At 51.3% G+C, this 17656-nt stretch overlaps 1 protein-coding gene across 1 annotated transcript in view; it reads left to right on the top strand.

Moving 5' to 3' along the window:
- PTCH1 (patched 1) overlaps positions 1-17656 on the top strand; it is a 60333-nt gene that overhangs the window by 19524 nt on the left and 23153 nt on the right. The window contains exons 3-12 of the mRNA XM_054727419.1: positions 3505-3694; positions 6542-6611; positions 6708-6799; positions 8185-8383; positions 8680-8801; positions 9571-9718; positions 10534-10665; positions 11048-11203; positions 11839-11937; positions 12433-12558. Of these exons, the coding sequence (XP_054583394.1) occupies positions 3505-3694; positions 6542-6611; positions 6708-6799; positions 8185-8383; positions 8680-8801; positions 9571-9718; positions 10534-10665; positions 11048-11203; positions 11839-11937; positions 12433-12558 (1334 nt within the window). The remainder of the gene's footprint in view (positions 1-3504; positions 3695-6541; positions 6612-6707; positions 6800-8184; positions 8384-8679; positions 8802-9570; positions 9719-10533; positions 10666-11047; positions 11204-11838; positions 11938-12432; positions 12559-17656) is intronic.

The following is a 17656-nucleotide window of genomic DNA, read 5'->3' as shown; positions in this document are numbered from 1 at the left end:
GCTCTAGTTGCTCATTCCACCCGTGATGATAGTCTTATCTTGGTTGAAACTGGTTGTCACATTACCCAAATATTCGTATTTGTCACTTGAGCATCGAGATGGAAGAGCAAAAGGTTTTCAATCCCAGGCACCTGAAAATATACACCTTTATTAACACATCTATCTTAAAACATCTAAAAAAGGTGACGTTATGGAGCCCCTGGTAGGAAATAGCATCATTTCTGAAGACCCCGGCGATGAAGTAATTGCTCTAGTCTGAGCCTCGCCTGGAAGAGTGTAGTCGGAGTCCCCAGCGGCTGGGACTTTGCATCCCGTCATCCTCGTGGGCGCCCCTCCCTCGGGTCCCTACCTTACTGACTGGGACCCCAGGCCACTGCTCTGCTAAGGGGCACAGGCCTGGGCTCCTGCTCTGGTGTAGGTTGTTGTTACCTCACTGTCTTCATTCACCTGACGTTTTAAGCTTCACTGAAGGTAAAGGGAGTGCGACCTAGAAATGGTGTGCGAGGCGGTGCCGAGGAGGCAGGAGGAGGCCTCCGCGGTGCAGGGTGCGGGGCCCTGGGGTCAGAGCCAGGCTAGGGAAGCGGCCCAGCTCCTTCTAAAAGGCTGACTGGAGCTCCTGGGTGTGCTGTCGCCTTTCAGAGGGGACCTCTGGGCTAATAATTGACTTTTTAGCCTCAAACTACTTTTCTGTCTCTAGGGAAGGTGGGATGGAGTGTGATTCAGCCCACTAGCTAATTGGTTAAAGACAAGCATTGCAATCTCTGCCCGAGGAGCCAATCAGAGTCTGGCCGCAGGCAGCCCTCACCTTGACCGAGGGCAGCCCTCACCTTGACCGAGGGCAGCCCTCACCATGACCAAGGGCAGCCCTCACCATGGCCGCGGACAGCCCTCACCATGGCCGCGGGCAGCCCTCACCTTGACTGAGGGCAGCCCTCACCATGACCAAGGGCAGCCCTCACCATGGCCGCGGGCAGCCCTCACCTTGACTGAGGGCAGCCCTCACCATGACCAAGGGCAGCCCTCACCATGGCCGCGGGCAGCCCTCACCTTGACTGAGGGCAGCCCTCACCATGACCAAGGGCAGCCCTCACCATGACCAAGGGCAGCCCTCACCATGGCCGCGGACAGCCCTCACCATGGCCGCGGGCAGCCCTCACCTTGACTGAGGGCAGCCCTCACCATGACCAAGGGCAGCCCTCACCATGGCCGCGGGCAGCCCTCACCTTGACTGAGGGCAGCCCTCACCATGACCAAGGGCAGCCCTCACCATGACTGAGGGCAGCCTTCACCATGGCCGCGGACAGCCCTCACCATGGCCGCGGGCAGCCCTCACCATGACCGAGGGCAGCCCTCACCATGGCCGCGGGCAGCCCTCACCTTGACCGAGGGCAGCCCTCACCATGACCAAGGGCAGCCCTCACCATGACCAAGGGCAGCCCTCACCATGACCGAGGGCAGCCTTCACCATGACCGAGGGCAGCCCTCACCATGGCCGCGGGCAGCCCTCACCATGGCCGCGGGCAGCCTTCTGGAGCCTCCTGGAAAGGGCCGGTGGCGTTCTGTACCTTTATCCTGCATCGAATGCTGCTTCCTGTTTTCCTGTGGTCTTTCTGGAATGTCAAATTGATTGCAAGCTCCTTAATTCCCCAGGGCATTTGTCAAAGTTCTGCCTGAGGAGTCTTAACTCTTTTTGTAGCCAGTTGATCATTTCCCTCTGTCTTTCCCCCCTTCTCTCCTCTTCCCCTCTTCCTCTCTGATACACACTCTGTTCATGTCCAGCCTCACCTCACACGTTCCAGGGTGGCCTGGCCATATGCACGAGCCCCCCCAGTCTGTGGATCTGGACTAGTTTTCCTAATGAGGGCATTATTTGCTTTTTAGCCTGCCCCCTTGTTTATAAAATATGCCAAGAGAATGAAACAACCCGCAGTTCCCAGTACTTATTTACTTGCCCCAACCAAATGTTTATGTCCTTGAATACTAAACTTCAAGAAAAAGGATTCCTCCTCGTGGGAAAGCTGCAGTGATGGCCGAGGCTCCTTCACCAGAGTAGCCGCAGGCCTGCCCCTGGGCGCGCGCTCACCGGTGCCTTCAGGAGCTTGCAGGCTCACTGTGGGCCTGGAGTGTGTGGGGTCAGGGGGCTCTAGGATTCTGTTTGCTGCTCCCAGCCCCTTCCCCTTGACTGCATGGGCTCACAGCTCCCTCCAGAGCTTCACCTCAGCCCTCCCTCCCGCCATACCGCCCGGCCAGGTGCAGCATTCTCAGCTGGGCTTGTTCTAAAACCACAGCGTGGGGCTGAGGAAGAGACAAAAGGAGTTTGCGGCAACAGCACCACTTGATCCCAGCTGTGCTGGCGTCTCGCATGCCCAGCTTCGGCTAGCCTGCTGGAGTGCAGGCTTGGTGCTGGGGCCGGGGTTCTGGCTTCCTCGGCACGTTCAGAATTACCTGGGAGCTCCCAGAACACAGGCTGCCCGCCCAAGGCAGCTCAACCTGGCACCTGTGTTTTCTGGATGCTGACCAGGTGAGTCTGAGGGAGCCGGGTTCCAGGGCCTGCCCCTGACAGCTCCGGCTGACACATTTGGTTCCTCTCCAGTGGGGCTTCCCTTGTGCATCTGACGTGAATCCCATTATTCATCTTCTCCTGGCAAGTTTCATGCTGATTACAGTTTGTCACCTTTCTTTGTTTCCTTTTCCACAAGGAGAAACACTGCCTTGTTACCTTTGCCAGATTATTTAGGAGAAGAGTGTAAATTAAAGCCATTTATCTTGAAATGTGCTGTGGGGGCACCTTGTTTATACAAGTGAAAGAAATTGTAACAACTGTATCTGGTCTGGTCTGCAAGGAAAAGGTGTCTGAGTTTTCCGGCCCCTCCCCCCTTTGCACAACAGTGCAGTAGTTAGAAGGTCCACAAAGCACCTGTGCATTAGGTTCGTGCATGTGACAGGACAGTCCTTCATGGGTTTAGCGAATATTTTTTATGTTTATTAGAGGCCCGGTGCACAGATTCGTGCACTGGTGGGGTCCCTCAGCCTGGCCTGCGCCCTCTTGCAATCTGGGACCCCTCAGGGGATGTTGGACTGCTGGTTTCAGCCTGATCCCCGCAGGCCAGGCTGAGGGACCCCACTGGTGCACGAATCCATGCACCAGGCCTCTAGTATGCAAATAAGATCTTCGGGTAATCTCTTCCTGACCTCTCCCCTCCACCCTTCCCTCTGAGATTCATCGGTCTGTTCCATGTTTCCATGCCTGTGCGTTGGGCGTCTGCCCCCTGGTGGTCAGTGCGTGTCATAGCTACCGGTTGAACAGTCACTTAGGCTTTTATATATATAGATGGGTAAGTTAGACATTCCTGATAACAGCCTGTGACTGTTACTCCTCAAACATCAGCCCCACACTTTCATAACCAGACTTTGTTTATCATGTATCCTCTGCTTCTCAAAGAGGTAGCACGTGAAAAGGTGGGGATTTTGCTGTTCTAATTGAAACCCATACATGTTTATCAGTTGGTGGACGAGTAAGTCGTGAATTAAATTATACTCGCCAGAAGATTGGAGAAGAGGCTATGTTTAATCCTCAACTCATGATCCAGACCCCGAAAGAAGAAGGTGCTAACGTCCTGACCACAGAAGCGCTCCGCCAGCACCTGGACTCCGCACTCCAGGCCAGCCGGGTCCACGTGTACATGTACAACAGGTGAGGTGAGGCGGTGGGAAGGGGCTGCTCGCTGAGGCCCCTTTATTTTAGTAAATAAGGTTGCCCTAGAAATACAAGTGGGGTGTTAATTCAAACAGTTTTTTAATGAAATCATTTTTTAAGTGCAATTATTACTATTTTTTTTTTAAATCTTGGTCCATTTCCAGAGTTTGGTAACCAGTCAAAGACTTGACTTTATAATGTATTTTCAGTAAGTGTTTTGTCACTATCCCCAAATGTGTATGATCCTTCAAGCAGCCACTGAGGTGCGATACAGTACACCTATTCTGAAGATGTTTTATTAACTTGAGCTGTTTCTAGAGCAGTCAGATTTTGAATTGCCTTTGGTCAGCTTGCAAGGAATAAGGAAAAAATAGAATAGAAAAGAAAAACAAAGAAGTTACTGCTCATTACTTTGTATTCACTGTAGATATTGACAGTTGTTGGTTTGTGTCACAAAACCAATAGAGGATGGAGCCACAATGGCACATTTCTGCTGATAGGTAGGCGGCGTAGGATAGACCTATGCACAGCTTCACAAAACATTACCCTTTCATCTCGTAGCTAATTTAACAGTGCTGTGGGTACAGTAAAAGCAGAGGAGGGGTTCTGGCACCTCTTCTTACCTATCTAAGCTGTGAGATTTCAGGGTGGGGATTTCACATCTTGTCCGTTCTTGTACAGCACTTAGGTCAGGGCAGGCACTGGGGGTTTGTTGACTGACTGACTGCCTGAATTGATTAATTTAATTGGGTCTTCTCCCTGAGCGGTTGAGATGACTATCCCTAAACCCCATTTCCAGGGGACCACTGAGTCAGCATTTATATAACTCCGTCCTGCCCCCATAGGCTTTCAACACCGTGAGGAAGCGGCAATGTAGACATATTCAGTGGCCGGGGAGAATGAGGGAGAATAAAATGAAAGTCTGTCCTTGTCTCTGCTGTAACCTCAACTCTGCATGCACTTCGCTGGAGTGGCTATAATGGAAGACCCATCCAGCTGGAGGCAGCCTCTGGGGGGCTCAGCATGACCTTGGGCCAAGTCACCTAGTTAGCACACTCTGGTTTCCTCATCCGTAAACTAAGTTAGGGAGTGTTTGCTCTGTTGTCCTCAGGAGGGTCCCAGAACCAGATCAGGCCCACGTGTATGTGAAAGGCTCTTAGAAAATGTAAGGGGATGTGTCTTAGCGCCGTGGTCAGGCACACTTGGGTGGAGAGCGCATCCCAGCTCTCACCAGCACAGCCTCCAGTCTGTCAGGAGCTTTGTGGGGAAAGCACCTACCTGGTGCAACTTTGTAAAACGTGCACGTGGAAATGGGTGTTCCAGGGCCACTGTGAGCTTGCCAGACGCGTTCTTACGTGACGAGCTTACCTTGAGGGGCTCGTCCCTTACCTAGGAGACAGTGAAAGCAGCTGCACAATGAAGTAACACTGTCACTGAGATGGAACCAGAGGACTCTTATGGCATGAACTTGAAAGAACACCTAGTTCAACCCATCTCATTTTTTTAGGTGAGAAAAATGGAAATTAGATCGATTAGAGCATCTGTCCAAGTTCATGCAGTTATTAAATAGTACACAGCCGGGTTTCATACCTTTCTTACGGCTCCAAGCCTAGTGGTGTTTCTCTCCACAGCCATGCCCTTCTCAAGCAAGTTCAAATGAGGTAATTGATCGAGTGATGTGAAGTGAGAACCTGCTCATGCTGGATAGTCTGTGTTGATGCTAGATGGAGTTAGAATGTGAACATTTACATGGTGGGTGGGTGGGCAGATGGATGAATGGGTTGATAACTTGGGTCCTGCGGAAGGAGCGGAGAGTCTAGTTAGGGAGAAGAAAGATTTCAATATAGATGAGCGGGTACAAAGCCAACGCGGGCAGTCTCCGCTGCAGGTGCTCCTGGTGTCACCCAGGAGGTCTGACCAGCCAGTGCTCAGGAGAACGGGGTCGTTCTTAACGCTTCGCAGGAGGCAGCCTGTCAGTGGGTCGCCGAGGGGTGTATGGGCAGGTGCCACAGGGAAGAAGGCAAAGTCCAGAACTCTCCTTTGGGTGATCAGTACCATAGAGCAGCGTGGAGGGAGCTTTTTGTATCTATTTTTTCTTCTCTTGGATTTCTCTCCCCTACTTTATCCAAATTTCCTTTTTTTTTTTTTTTTTTTGAGTTAGACATTAATCCTAAAGGCATGAGCTTCTATAGCACTCTTTTAGGGATAACAGTACTCTATGATAATATGTAGGTGCTAGATGAACCGAAAGTGCAGGTCAGTATACTTAATACCATGTCTACAGGACAAGAAGAGAAGACTATAAAGTGGGAATGGATGTGCCTGGCATTGTGTGCAGCATTCATTCATGGTTAAGAGTAGGAAAGTTCATTGTGAACAACTGTCTATTAATAAGGACATTCTCTGCTAGTAAAAAAAAAAAAAGGCAGTAATATTTTCCCAACTGAATATATTAATACATTATAAGCCTTATCGATTTAGTCTCCAGTTATTTTGAATTTATAACTCAATCTGAATTATTTGCCCTGAAGTTGTTTAATGTATGTGGAAAGCAGATTAATGGTGTAAACAAGATTATTGGGAGAACACTTAAGGAAACAAGACTTCTCAAGTACTTTGGTAGTGTTCATTTACATAAACACCCACACGTTAATTACAATTGAGTATTAACTATTCATTAAAGCAAGCTTGTTGGGTCTCTACTTGGCAAAAGCTCTGCTCGTTTTGACAGATGCTTAAAAGTGATCAAAATCTCGATTCGTTCTATATAGTCTATAGTTCCGGTTTTTCACTGAGTTCCTTACTTTATTGCGACGAGGAATTTTTGTCTCTGCTCTTTACTAGGCAGTGGAAATTGGAACATTTGTGTTACAAATCCGGAGAACTTATCACAGAAACAGGTTACATGGATCAGGTATGTTTTCCTTTTTGTTTACAAAGAACATTCTCAAAACCACCCCAGCCGTGTGCGTCAGCCTAACGCGCGGCCTCTTCTGTTTAACTCTGACAGATAATAGAATATCTTTACCCTTGTTTAATTATCACACCGTTGGACTGCTTCTGGGAAGGGGCCAAGCTGCAGTCTGGGACAGCCTACCTACTGTAAGTGTGTAGTCTTGTTTTCTGGCGTCTGATTTCTAAGTTCTAGAATGTTTTTGATATGACTTTGTCATTGTTTATTCTGTTTCAGTTTTGAACAAGAAACAAAAACATTGAAATTCCACATGCATTTCTTGAGAGAATAGTTTGGGGGGAGAGAGGTCTGCAGCAGAATATTTTTCCTCTTTAAAAAAAAAACACAGTTCTGTAGGCATCATTAAATTTCATTCACTTTTACCAACCTATTTATATGCAAATAAAATGCAAATGGTTTCAGAGTATGTGTGATTTTTAACTCTTTAAAATGGCAGTTTTTGCGGACTGCACTCAAGCTTAGCTTATCTTTTAAGGAGAGAATTTATTAGTGGGCACAGGTCAGAACTAAATATTTTGAGTGAAAGTTCAGGATCTTCCTGAGGAGGAAAATGTTAACCTTGCTTGGGATCACATTAATGACATTTAAAGGGGAAATCTGCTGTCTTTGAAGGCCCTGCAAGTGGATGCTTGGGAGTTCAGCAGTTGGATATGATATACTCCTCATCATTTAAAGAATGATTGCTAATCAGTGTCGACATTTTCAGTTAATTATGCAAGAGTTGGTGCTTGGGTTATTGTTTCTGTCCTAGCTTGCACATCTCTGCAGAGGCAATTTGCAGTGGCCATCCCCTGACCCTCCGTGTACAGTTTTAGATGGGAAATAAGGGGTTTTGTGTTTTCTGGTTGGGAGATTCTGAATAATGGCTTCAGCCTGGTTAAGCAGCTACAGTGTGGTTTGAACCACATAACAGGCAGCCAAAAGCCTTTCTGATCTGTCAACAGCACAAATTCAAAAGTGAGTGTGGGGGGAAGTGGCCTTGATGGCGGTGATGGTGGAGGCGGCAGGGGGCTTCGGGGGTTGGCTGCCAGGCTGTCAGAGGGAGCTCATAAGTATGGGATTATTACAGGTAATGGAGATCAAATATTTTGATGGATGACATTGACAAAGTAGTTATTAGGCTTGCAAGTGCTAATTTGATATTGTGACTCCCTCTTTTTTTTTTCTTTCTTTCTTTTTTTTTTTTTTTAATCTCAGTCTTCTGTTTAGAAGTACCACTGGCTAATTTTGTTTTAAGGTATTAAAATACAGTAGGCGGGCAAGTTCAGATTCTTAGAGCCTTCGTTCATTCATCAGCCCTCTGCTTGCCGCCTCCGTTCGAGTTACTTTCCCGACTTAGGTTTGCATGGGTGGACCGGGAAAGGAGCGTTTGTGTTTTCCCTGCCGGGGTCCCAGGATGGCAGCATTACCCAATCCTCCTGTGATTGGAGCTAGCGCTGCACTCTGCGGCCTGGTCATTCTCCTGAGGGTTCAGAAGCCCCTTCATTGTCTTGCCTCCTCGTTTCTCTCACAGAGGTAAGCCCCCTCTGCAGTGGACAAACTTTGACCCTTTGGAATTCCTAGAAGAGTTAAAGAAAATAAACTACCAGGTGGACAGCTGGGAGGAGATGCTGAACAAGGCGGAAGTTGGCCATGGCTACATGGACCGGCCCTGCCTCAACCCAGCGGATCCAGACTGCCCCGCCACCGCCCCCAACAAAAATGCCACCAAAGTGAGTACATCCGGGATTCTCCTCGGAACAGGCAGGGAGAACACGGGGATGGTTTCCCCCATCCTTCGCTTTATTCTTTTCATTTTTAAGATTTCATTCTCAATGACCTCTTTTGTCTGTGGCACTGAGTTTGTTTATAGAGCGAAATTCTGCTGTAAGATTTGCCATACGCCTCTCATTAGCCTTGTTTTTAATGTTCTTGCTGAAACAACCAAGCCCTGAATGCACTGGGTTTTAACAAGGCATGTGACCTGCCTGCTAATTCCCACGATTATGTGGCTGTCTTTCTATTCTAGCCTCTTGATATGGCCCTTGTTCTGAGTGGCGGATGCCATGGGTTATCCAGGAAGTACATGCACTGGCAGGAGGAGCTGATTGTGGGTGGCACGATCAAGAACAGCACTGGGAAGCTCGTCAGGTAACCGACACAGGGAAATCCAACCATCGCCTTCCGCCCTGTCCCGAGAAACCCCTTCCCTCTAACATCTGCAAGTGCATTGGTATTAATGCTTCACTGCTCTCCTGGCTAGCTGTCTGGTGTAACAGCAGACCAGACCAGCTCGAAAAGGCACCACGGGGGCCATTTTTCGAGAACATTTTTGCCGTTTTCATCAAGACTGTTGTTAGTGAATATAGGGTTTTAGATATGCCCATTGTATAGAAAATTGGGGCACGTGTAAAGCAGACATGGTCACAGCACGTGGAGTTAAGTCGTACGAGCTGAATGCCCTTGTAACCTGTTAAGCTAAAGAGAAAGACCAGCCGATGATGGCTAACAAAGAATTGTCCCGTGGGCACTGCACTCCCTGCCATCCGCCACAGGCATTTGTCTGAGCCCGCTCCCTCGGGAAAGCCATCTGGGATTTCTGCACAGGCGAGCAGTCAGGGGTGAGCCCAGCATATCTGGCCAAGCTATCAACTCCTCTGCCCTCCCTGCTTCATTGAGTAGAAACTGAGAAAGGAAATTGCCTATTAATTTAATTTTGGGGTCTATCTGTAAAAGGTTTGTAAGGTGACACCTTTAATATGGTACATCAATCTGTTAAATAAAGTAACATCCAGGTCCGGTTGTCATGGAAACCTGTGCTCATGTAGAAGGATGGGATGGCTGTGGGAGAGTGGGGCACGCGGAGAGCTGCTTCCGGGGGTGCTGACCTATGCCTTCTCACCACCACCCCCTCGTCCAGTGCCCACGCCCTGCAGACCATGTTTCAGTTAATGACTCCCAAGCAGATGTACGAACACTTCAAGGGGTACGAGTATGTCTCACACATCAACTGGAATGAGGACAAGGCCGCGGCCATCCTGGAGGCGTGGCAGAGGACCTACGTGGAGGTGAGCCGCCAGCGTCCTGACACCCACCTTTGAATCTGGGTACAAGCCCCTTAGTTCCTAAATACTTCATTTGAATGATGTCTTAAAACTTTTTTTTATTAGGATTTATTTTCAAAACAGACCGAGCCTGGGAGCTTGTGGGATGAAAACATTTTTCCCTTTTCTTGATATTGGAAATCTTAATGTCTGTGCGACGCACATGCTCATTGGGGCGCCCTGAAACGTTTTGAGTAACCAGTTGTGAACTCTGGAGTCAGGCATCACTGTTTAAAAAAACAGAACGAAACACTTGCTGCGCAAGAAAAGGTGTCTGGAAAACATTAGCAAGGCACAGCCTCCGTCACAGCTGCCGTTCCCTTGGTTAGGTCACGTGACGGGAGCTGGCCTTTGTTTCCCGAGCAGTGACCTCTCCTGAGCTGCGTGCGATCTCTGAAAGGTGGCCCGAGGATGAACGGGGAGGGGTGCCCCTGAGAGCGAATTGCTTTGGATTAGTGGGAGCTGCCGGAGAGCGTCGGGGAGGGAGTGGCAGCCCCCCCACCCCCCCATAGAGCACAGAAAGCTCTGGGCGTGAACTCGGATGACACCGCCTCACCACAGCCCCACACGCTCACTTGATTCGTGGCCACTGTTGCTGTCCCAGGTCCAGGGTCCTCAGGTCCAAGTTCAAACCTGAATTGTGCAGAACTCTTCCTAAGGCAGCAGAAGACAAGTGGGGGGTAGGGCGCAGAGACGCGTCCCCTGGCCCCTGGGCTACTCCCTGGAGCTCCTTGAAGCGATGGTTTCATCGGGGACGTCCCCTTCTGTTGTGACCGCAGGTGGTTCATCAAAGCGTCGCCCAGAACTCCTCTCAGAAGGTGCTGTCCTTTACCACGACGACCCTGGACGACATCCTCAAGTCCTTCTCGGACGTCAGTGTCATCCGAGTGGCCAGCGGCTACTTGCTGATGGTAACAGTCCGTTCAGTCCCCCCGGGTGTTTGGGTTTCTTTAGGTTTTTGGTTTTTACCTTTCCTGTGACGGCTCCTGCTTTTTAACTGCTCTTAACACGTGTGCATCTCGGAAAGAGAGAGCTCGGGCTTCATAACAGTTTGAGGAGTGGTCGTGTGAAGTTTGCCCACCTTTGATTTGTACCATTTCATGTGATGTCTGTAATGTAAATTGTTGTTGTTGTTGGATTTCATTAATTTTTTTTTTACCTTTTGATTTGGGGTGATGGGTGGGAGAAAACATTAGAATCCTTACACATTCTAATGTTTGGCTTTTGTGTCTCCCCCACCTGCCCTCCGCCCCTCCCCTCCCCCACCCTTCCCCTCCACGGTTCTGCTTGCAGCTTGCCTATGCCTGTTTAACCATGCTGCGCTGGGACTGCTCCAAGTCCCAGGGTGCCGTGGGGCTGGCTGGCGTCCTGTTGGTTGCACTGTCAGTGGCTGCAGGATTGGGCCTGTGCTCATTGATCGGGATTTCCTTTAATGCTGCAACAACTCAGGTACTAAAGGAGCCACCCATCGCTTTGTTGACCAACACCCCTCCCCAGGCCCCGGCCTCCTGTGTGTCCCTGTCACCTAGAGGGTCTTTTCCGCTGGGATGCCACGTGTCTCAGGGGAGCATGCCCGTGCCTCTGTGGGCGGGACAGCCGAAGGGCTTGGTGATGAGTAGAGATGTTTCCCTCATCAGTGGAATGCAGTTCATTAATAGAGCAGTGGTTCTCAAACTTCAGTGGGCTCGTGAACACTCGATGGCTGGGTCCACCCTCGCATTTCTAAGCCTGTGGTTTGGGATGGGGGTGGAGACTCTGCATTCCAACCAGTTCCCAGTGATGCTGGTACAGGGATCCCATCCAGAGAACCACTGCTGTAGATGAGTTACAGTCCTTCTCATTGATTAACTTTAAAAAAGAAAACCATTGTGCGTGGCGCTTAGAATCAGAAACATGTAAGATCTGTGAGCTGAAATGGCTAGACTTGGGGATGTAATGGAACGTCTCCCCTAGAGTAACGGACGCTGCCCTTTGGCAGCCCTTGGGGGCGCTGGGGGGCAGTGTGTGAAGCCGCCTTGGCGCGGCCGGGCTCGAGCCTCCCCGCCCGACGCGCCGCCTGACGCGCTGTCCTCGTTCCCGCGCAGGTCTTGCCATTTCTCGCTCTGGGCGTCGGTGTGGATGATGTGTTCCTGCTGGCCCACGCATTCAGTGAAACGGGACAGAACAAAAGAATCCCTTTTGAGGTAAGAGAAAAACAAAGGAATAGGGCTGCGGGGCTGCCACGCCCCTCTGTTCCCGAGTACTTGTCCTTGGTTTTCCTCCGTCTGCCCCGGTAAAGAATGAAGTCCCGAGTCGGGAGTGTTTCTGGCTCCACATAGGAAGGTCAGCTAGAAGCCCCTGGGAAATGTATTCCAAAGTGTGCATTTGTTTCCCGGAGCGTGTGTTGGGGGAGGCCGGGCACGTTGTCCCCACCGCCTTTATAACTGTGTGAATTAAGTCATTACCTTGTAGCTTTGTGTTTTGGGTGGTAATAGCAGGGACAGCACAGGAGTGTGTGGATGGCACTGAAAAGGCTCCGGTGCCGTGTTGGGGGAGGGCGGGGTCTCCCTGTGGGACTGCCGGAGGCAGCATTCTCCATCACCGTGGCTCCGATTTTGTATTTGAATTGTTTGTGCAAGTGCTGCTCTCAGGAAACCCTGCTCTGTGCAGCGCTCAGCACGGTGCTTTCTTGTCCTCAGGACAGGACCGGGGAGTGCCTCAAGCGCACGGGAGCCAGCGTGGCCCTCACGTCCATCAGCAACGTCACGGCCTTCTTCATGGCTGCGTTGATCCCCATCCCCGCCCTGCGGGCCTTCTCCCTGCAGGTGAGTTTCCAGGGCTGAGCCTGTGAGCGTCGCCCCGCGCTGCGGTCCCGTTGCCAGGCAGGGAGGCAGCATGTCCGCTCCTGGGACTCTTCCTTCTGGGCAGATGCTTAGCCCTGACGTTCCTCTAAGGGGAGCCCTGGCGTTCTTTCCGTCTCTGGAAGCCCCAGAGCCCAGAGGCCTGTAGCCTGGGCGTCCTCAAGGCCTGGTGCCTTCAGGAGTCACCCTTTTCATTGGTAGCTAAACGGACATGGTACCAGGGCCGCTCCCTGTGGGACGCCAGTGAGCCCCTGCTGCAAACAGGCAGGAGTCCCCGCGTTCGTCCTGGTCCGGCTGCGCCATGGCCTCCCTGCTGGAACTCCCCTCTGGGTTTCCACGCTTCCTCCCAAGCATGCACCTTCCCTCCTGCTTCCCGCGGCGCGGCCCGGTCCGGGCCGCCGATGGAGCAGACCTCACCGGCGGTAAAGAGGAGGTGGCAGGTAGCCAGCTAGGCGATCATTCAGAACATTTTGGATGCCACTGTGTGAGAATGTGTCGCCATTCTCTGCCTGCAGGAGGGTCCGTTGGTGGCCCTTGCCACCTCCTCTCCTTAGATAGCGCCCACAGACTCTCCTGTCCCCTTTCTCTCTCCTCTTGGCCCCCGGGTCCCCTCTTAGGCTGCCCGAGAAAACTCAGATTCCCCTCCGTCCGTGCGGAGCAGCCGGGCCGCCGCGTCGTGCCGCGCTCTCCTTCCAGAGCAGCCCTTGCGCCCCTGAAGGCCGTCGGGAACTTGTCCAAACCGAGAGCCGCTTCTGTGAACTGAGGGAGAGGTCTCCAGGCGGGGCGGGGTCGCTGCCTCGCTGCAGTGCGGGAAACCCCCGGGACCCTGCCGTTTCCGGGGCAGAGGGAGAGGCTGTGGGCCACTCGGGCCTTCTAACCCGAAGTGCCTTAGTGTTGATAGCTCAAGGATGTTCTTCAGGTTTTGGGAACGACGCTGACATTTTTCCCCATCACCATTTATCCCCTCCAGAAGCCTTCACTCTTTTCCAGAACAGACGGGAGGAGCGACGGCTTTCCCTTCGTTTCTTTTTCCTTTTTCCTTTACAGTATGATGTGTGGTTCATGAGATGGCCAGGCTTTTAAAGGAAGTGGCTTCTGGTGTCACTTTTAAACTGTTTTTATGCGCCTCCCTCCCCCCCCTCCCCCCCCATTTATACTGCTTTACTGTCTTTAGTCACCAAAAGGTTCTAAGGATGGGTTTCAGTTTACATTTTTATTAACATGATTAGCTCTTTCTTAGTCTTAATATTTGAATTTCATTTCACTAATTACTGACACAGCAGCTAAGGACTCTCCCGTGTTTGAGACACGGGGCTTATTTGATATTTAGTGTTAGATACAACATGAAGAGAGATGTTGTGCCAATCACTCTGACCACCAGCTCCCGAAAACAAAAAAGATTTAAAACAACAAATAAAGGTTTACTTTGTTATCACTATGTAGAGAAACAGTAAGCGAATCCGTGGGTGAAGTTAAATCTGAGCCTGGGATGGAAGCTCAGGAAGAAGAAAACGCCTCTCGGTGACGGTGACGGAGGGAAGGAGCTGCTGCTGGGCGCGGGGCCGGGCTGTGGGCCGCCCCCTGCGCTGGCCTGCCTCCGCGCAGCTCCCTCTGCCGCACTCTGGCTTCCTGTGCAGCAGGTTCTAGAACCGAGAAGGTGTTCTAGAGTCTTCTAGTAGCGGGACCCTCTCTCCCACCTCTCCTTCCTGCTCCCTTTCCCTCGCTGCTCTTTGTCTGCTCTGCCTCACGCTCCTTCTTGCCTCCTTGTCCTCTCTCTCATTTTCTCTTCTCCTCTCTCAGTACACGGGTGATTCATCAAGGCACACTCTCCTTTAATGGTACCCTATGGTGTGTGGTCTGAAACGCTACCTGAGTTTCCCTAACGTCTTTTAGAAAATCCGGCACGCTAAGTGCTTCCAAGGTAAGCCCCTGCCTGAGGCGGAATGAATACTGTCGGTTTTGCGTTTCTGTTCCCCGGCACTTGGGGTGTCACCTTAGAAAACTGCATCTGCAGCGTCCAGGAGTCCTCCTCTATTAGAGAATGGCTTCCCAGGACACTGGCTCATTCTCTGTCAAACAAAATTTAAAAAACAAACAAGAAGAAAATGTGAGAAAAGACAGAGACTGCGCCATGAGTTTTGCAGTAATCGTCAGAAACTTAGACTTTAACACTGGCTCCCTTTTAAATGTATTGACATTCTAGATTGATCATTCGGCGTGCTTCTCGTGCCCTCAGTGAACTGTGTGCAGCTGTGACTCTGGGTATCCATGTGTGTTTATGTTTTCAGGATGCTACTGACTAAGCATCTAAAGGGAGAGACCCAGAGAGGTTTTATCCAATAAAGCGCCCATGGTAACCTAGGAATCTTCCCTGGAATTTACCAGACTATATGGAATTTTTTCCCCCAAAGACCCTGCCTCACACCTCCTGGCCAGTCTCCACCCATCTGTCCAAATGCCACCTCTAGACCAGAAAGCAGGGCACCCGCTGAAAGCCTTTGGTACCTGGAAGGTGTTTGTTCCTCATGAAACTGCCAGGAAAGAAAGCCTTATTGCTCCAAGTGGTCGAGGGTGGAGACGAGCGACCCTCTAGGCCGAGCCTGTTGGTCTCTGTGCTCTGCAGGGGCCTCAGCGGGGCCGCCACGGGCGCTTTGCAGGGACGTGTACAGCGCACGGTGCTCCCAGCATCTTTTCAGAGTGACTTCGTTTCTTAACCTCACCGTGGCGCCAGCCGTGACACTTCTCCTTTATGAGGAGTCCTTGCTGTTTGCTTACTGTCCTGTGCCCTTGAGGGGATGTGGGTGTTCTGTTAGTTCTCACCAGACCATGTAGTAAGCCATGTGGGTTTCTCCTCTCATTGAGCTATTTCCACCAAGAGAAGGAGGATGCTGGTCAGGTTTCTTCATTGGATGAAGTGGGAGTCGTACACATTCCCCGGCCCTGCGGCCAGTACCTGTGTCGTCTGGCGGCACGCCTGGGCCACGTGTGTGCCTGCGTGGCTGATCCTTTCACAGTCTCGGCCCTGGTCCTTAGGAACTTTGGTTCAAACCGAGTCACCCAGTTTCTTGTCTACGTTGTACTCCTGAATTCTAAAAATAACTCATCAAAAGAAAAGCTGAAAGAATTCCACCCCCACGATTGAGTTTCCTAGGAAATCCTAGAGACTCAGACCCGTTCTTCCCAACATCCCTCTTCTCTGATGGGCCGGAGTTCTCCCCACCCCGCCTCCCTCCCCTCAGGAGGGGACCAGGTCGATAAGAACTCCAGGTCTCAGTTGGGCTGAGGGTGGAGGCGCCGCGCCTGCGTTTGAACCCGATTTGCTGCGTAACCTCCGGCAGGTGCGCTTCCTCTGCATCCCCAAGTCTTCACTAGGGGTGGGGGCTCTGCTGCTGTCTGCCCCTGGCTGCGGCAGGGATCCGTGAATCCTGTGTAACGACCTGACTCCCGGGGTCCTGCTCTCCCCTCCTCTTCCCTAGTAGAGTCTCCACCTCCAGTGCTGAATGGCCGCACAGCATGTCCCCCTCAGATTCCGCCCTTCGGACTTCCTCCACGCGGCACTTCCTTCCTCTGGGTTTTGCCAGAGGCCTTTTTGTCCCCTGTGTCTCCCTGGAGATTGTTCCATGACCACCTTCCCGCCCACCTGCGTGCTCTCTCCCTGTCCTGAGCCACAGGGGAGCCCGCGCCGGCTTCATCACCGCCGTCAGCCTGGAGGGTCTTTGTGGATGGGGTGGTGTCGGTCCCGAGGGCAGCGTTCTGTCTGCACAGTGCCCTGCCTTTTCTCTCCAAAGTACTGACCTCTTAGGCCAGGCGTCCTCAAACTACGGCCCGTGGGCCACATGCGGGTGTTTTTGCCGTTTTTGTTTTGTTTTTTTTTTACTTCAAAATAAGATATGTGCAGTGTGCATAGGAATTTGTTCATCGTTTTTTTTTTTAAACTATAGTCCGGCCCTCCAACGGTCTGAGGGACAGTGAACTGGCCCCTGTTTAAAAAGTTGGAGGGCCCCTGTCTTAGGTGATTCCTCCAGCCCGAACAGTGACTTGCTTACCCAATAAGCCTCGCCTGCAGCTCTTACAGTTCCTCGCACGGGTGAGCGTGGGCACTGAGCGCTTCTTCTGAGCTGGAGAGGAAGCTTCACGGCCGACGACGAAGAGGGGGGCCCGGTCACGTTCAGGAGGGGCCTGTCGGTGACTTTTTGGTTGTGCAGGCCTGACAGGGAATTCGGTACTGAAAGGCGCCCCTCTGGACTCGGGTTCGCAATTCCTCCTTGAGCACACATTCCGACGGCTGTCCCCAGCCCTTGTGCAGTTCTTGTCATGTTGCTGGGTGTCAGCTTTCCTCCCTCACCCTCAGATGTGTGCCCAGTGGGAGAAGGTTTTAGAACTAAGCAGTTCTTTGGAAAAAAACCTCACAAGAGGGTATAATTGTCCAAAAAATCGCTGATGATGTCTTGGTTGCTTAGCATGCGAGTTGCATTTTCTCACTGTGCTGCTGCTCGCCGGGCCTTTCTGAGCGGGGAGCGCGCTCAGCCGTCCTCGCTGTCTCTAGTAACGCCCCGTGGTGTGATTTCGACGAGGTCAGCAGGGGATTTGCCAAAGCGCTGCAGCCTCTACCCTGTGTTTATTCTGGGTGGTGGAGTGACTTCGAATCTGCACTCCGTGCTCTGCATACTGTGATCGCTCACGGGAATTCTCTCTCCTCGACCCCTTCTGTGCCTGCTCTCACCCCACAGGCTGCGGCAGGGCTGTTTGGAATGTGCCTATTAAAAACCTCAGGGGACGCGTTTGAAATTTTATTTCATGTTTTAAAGGTGACATTTTGATACACTCGATCCATCTTGTATATACACTTTCTAAGCATAAAATGGGCTGCATGAACTCAGAAACGTTGTGAAATGCTCACAGAATGCTCCCTTTTGTTTTAATGCTCAGAAATGCTCCCTTTTGTTTTAAATTACAACGTCTCAGGCATCCTCTCTGTCTGCCTTCTGGTCCAGGTAGGTCGCTAGCAAGATGCCAGTTTATTCCTGTGTTTGTGCCGTACGGGTTCACGGAATTATTAGCA

Source organism: Eptesicus fuscus, chromosome 15 (assembly GCF_027574615.1).
Source record: "Eptesicus fuscus isolate TK198812 chromosome 15, DD_ASM_mEF_20220401, whole genome shotgun sequence".
Taxonomy (NCBI): Eukaryota; Metazoa; Chordata; class Mammalia; order Chiroptera; family Vespertilionidae; genus Eptesicus; species Eptesicus fuscus.
The sequence above is the reverse complement of the archived record's forward strand: the minus strand, read 5'-3'. Positions and strand labels throughout refer to the sequence as shown.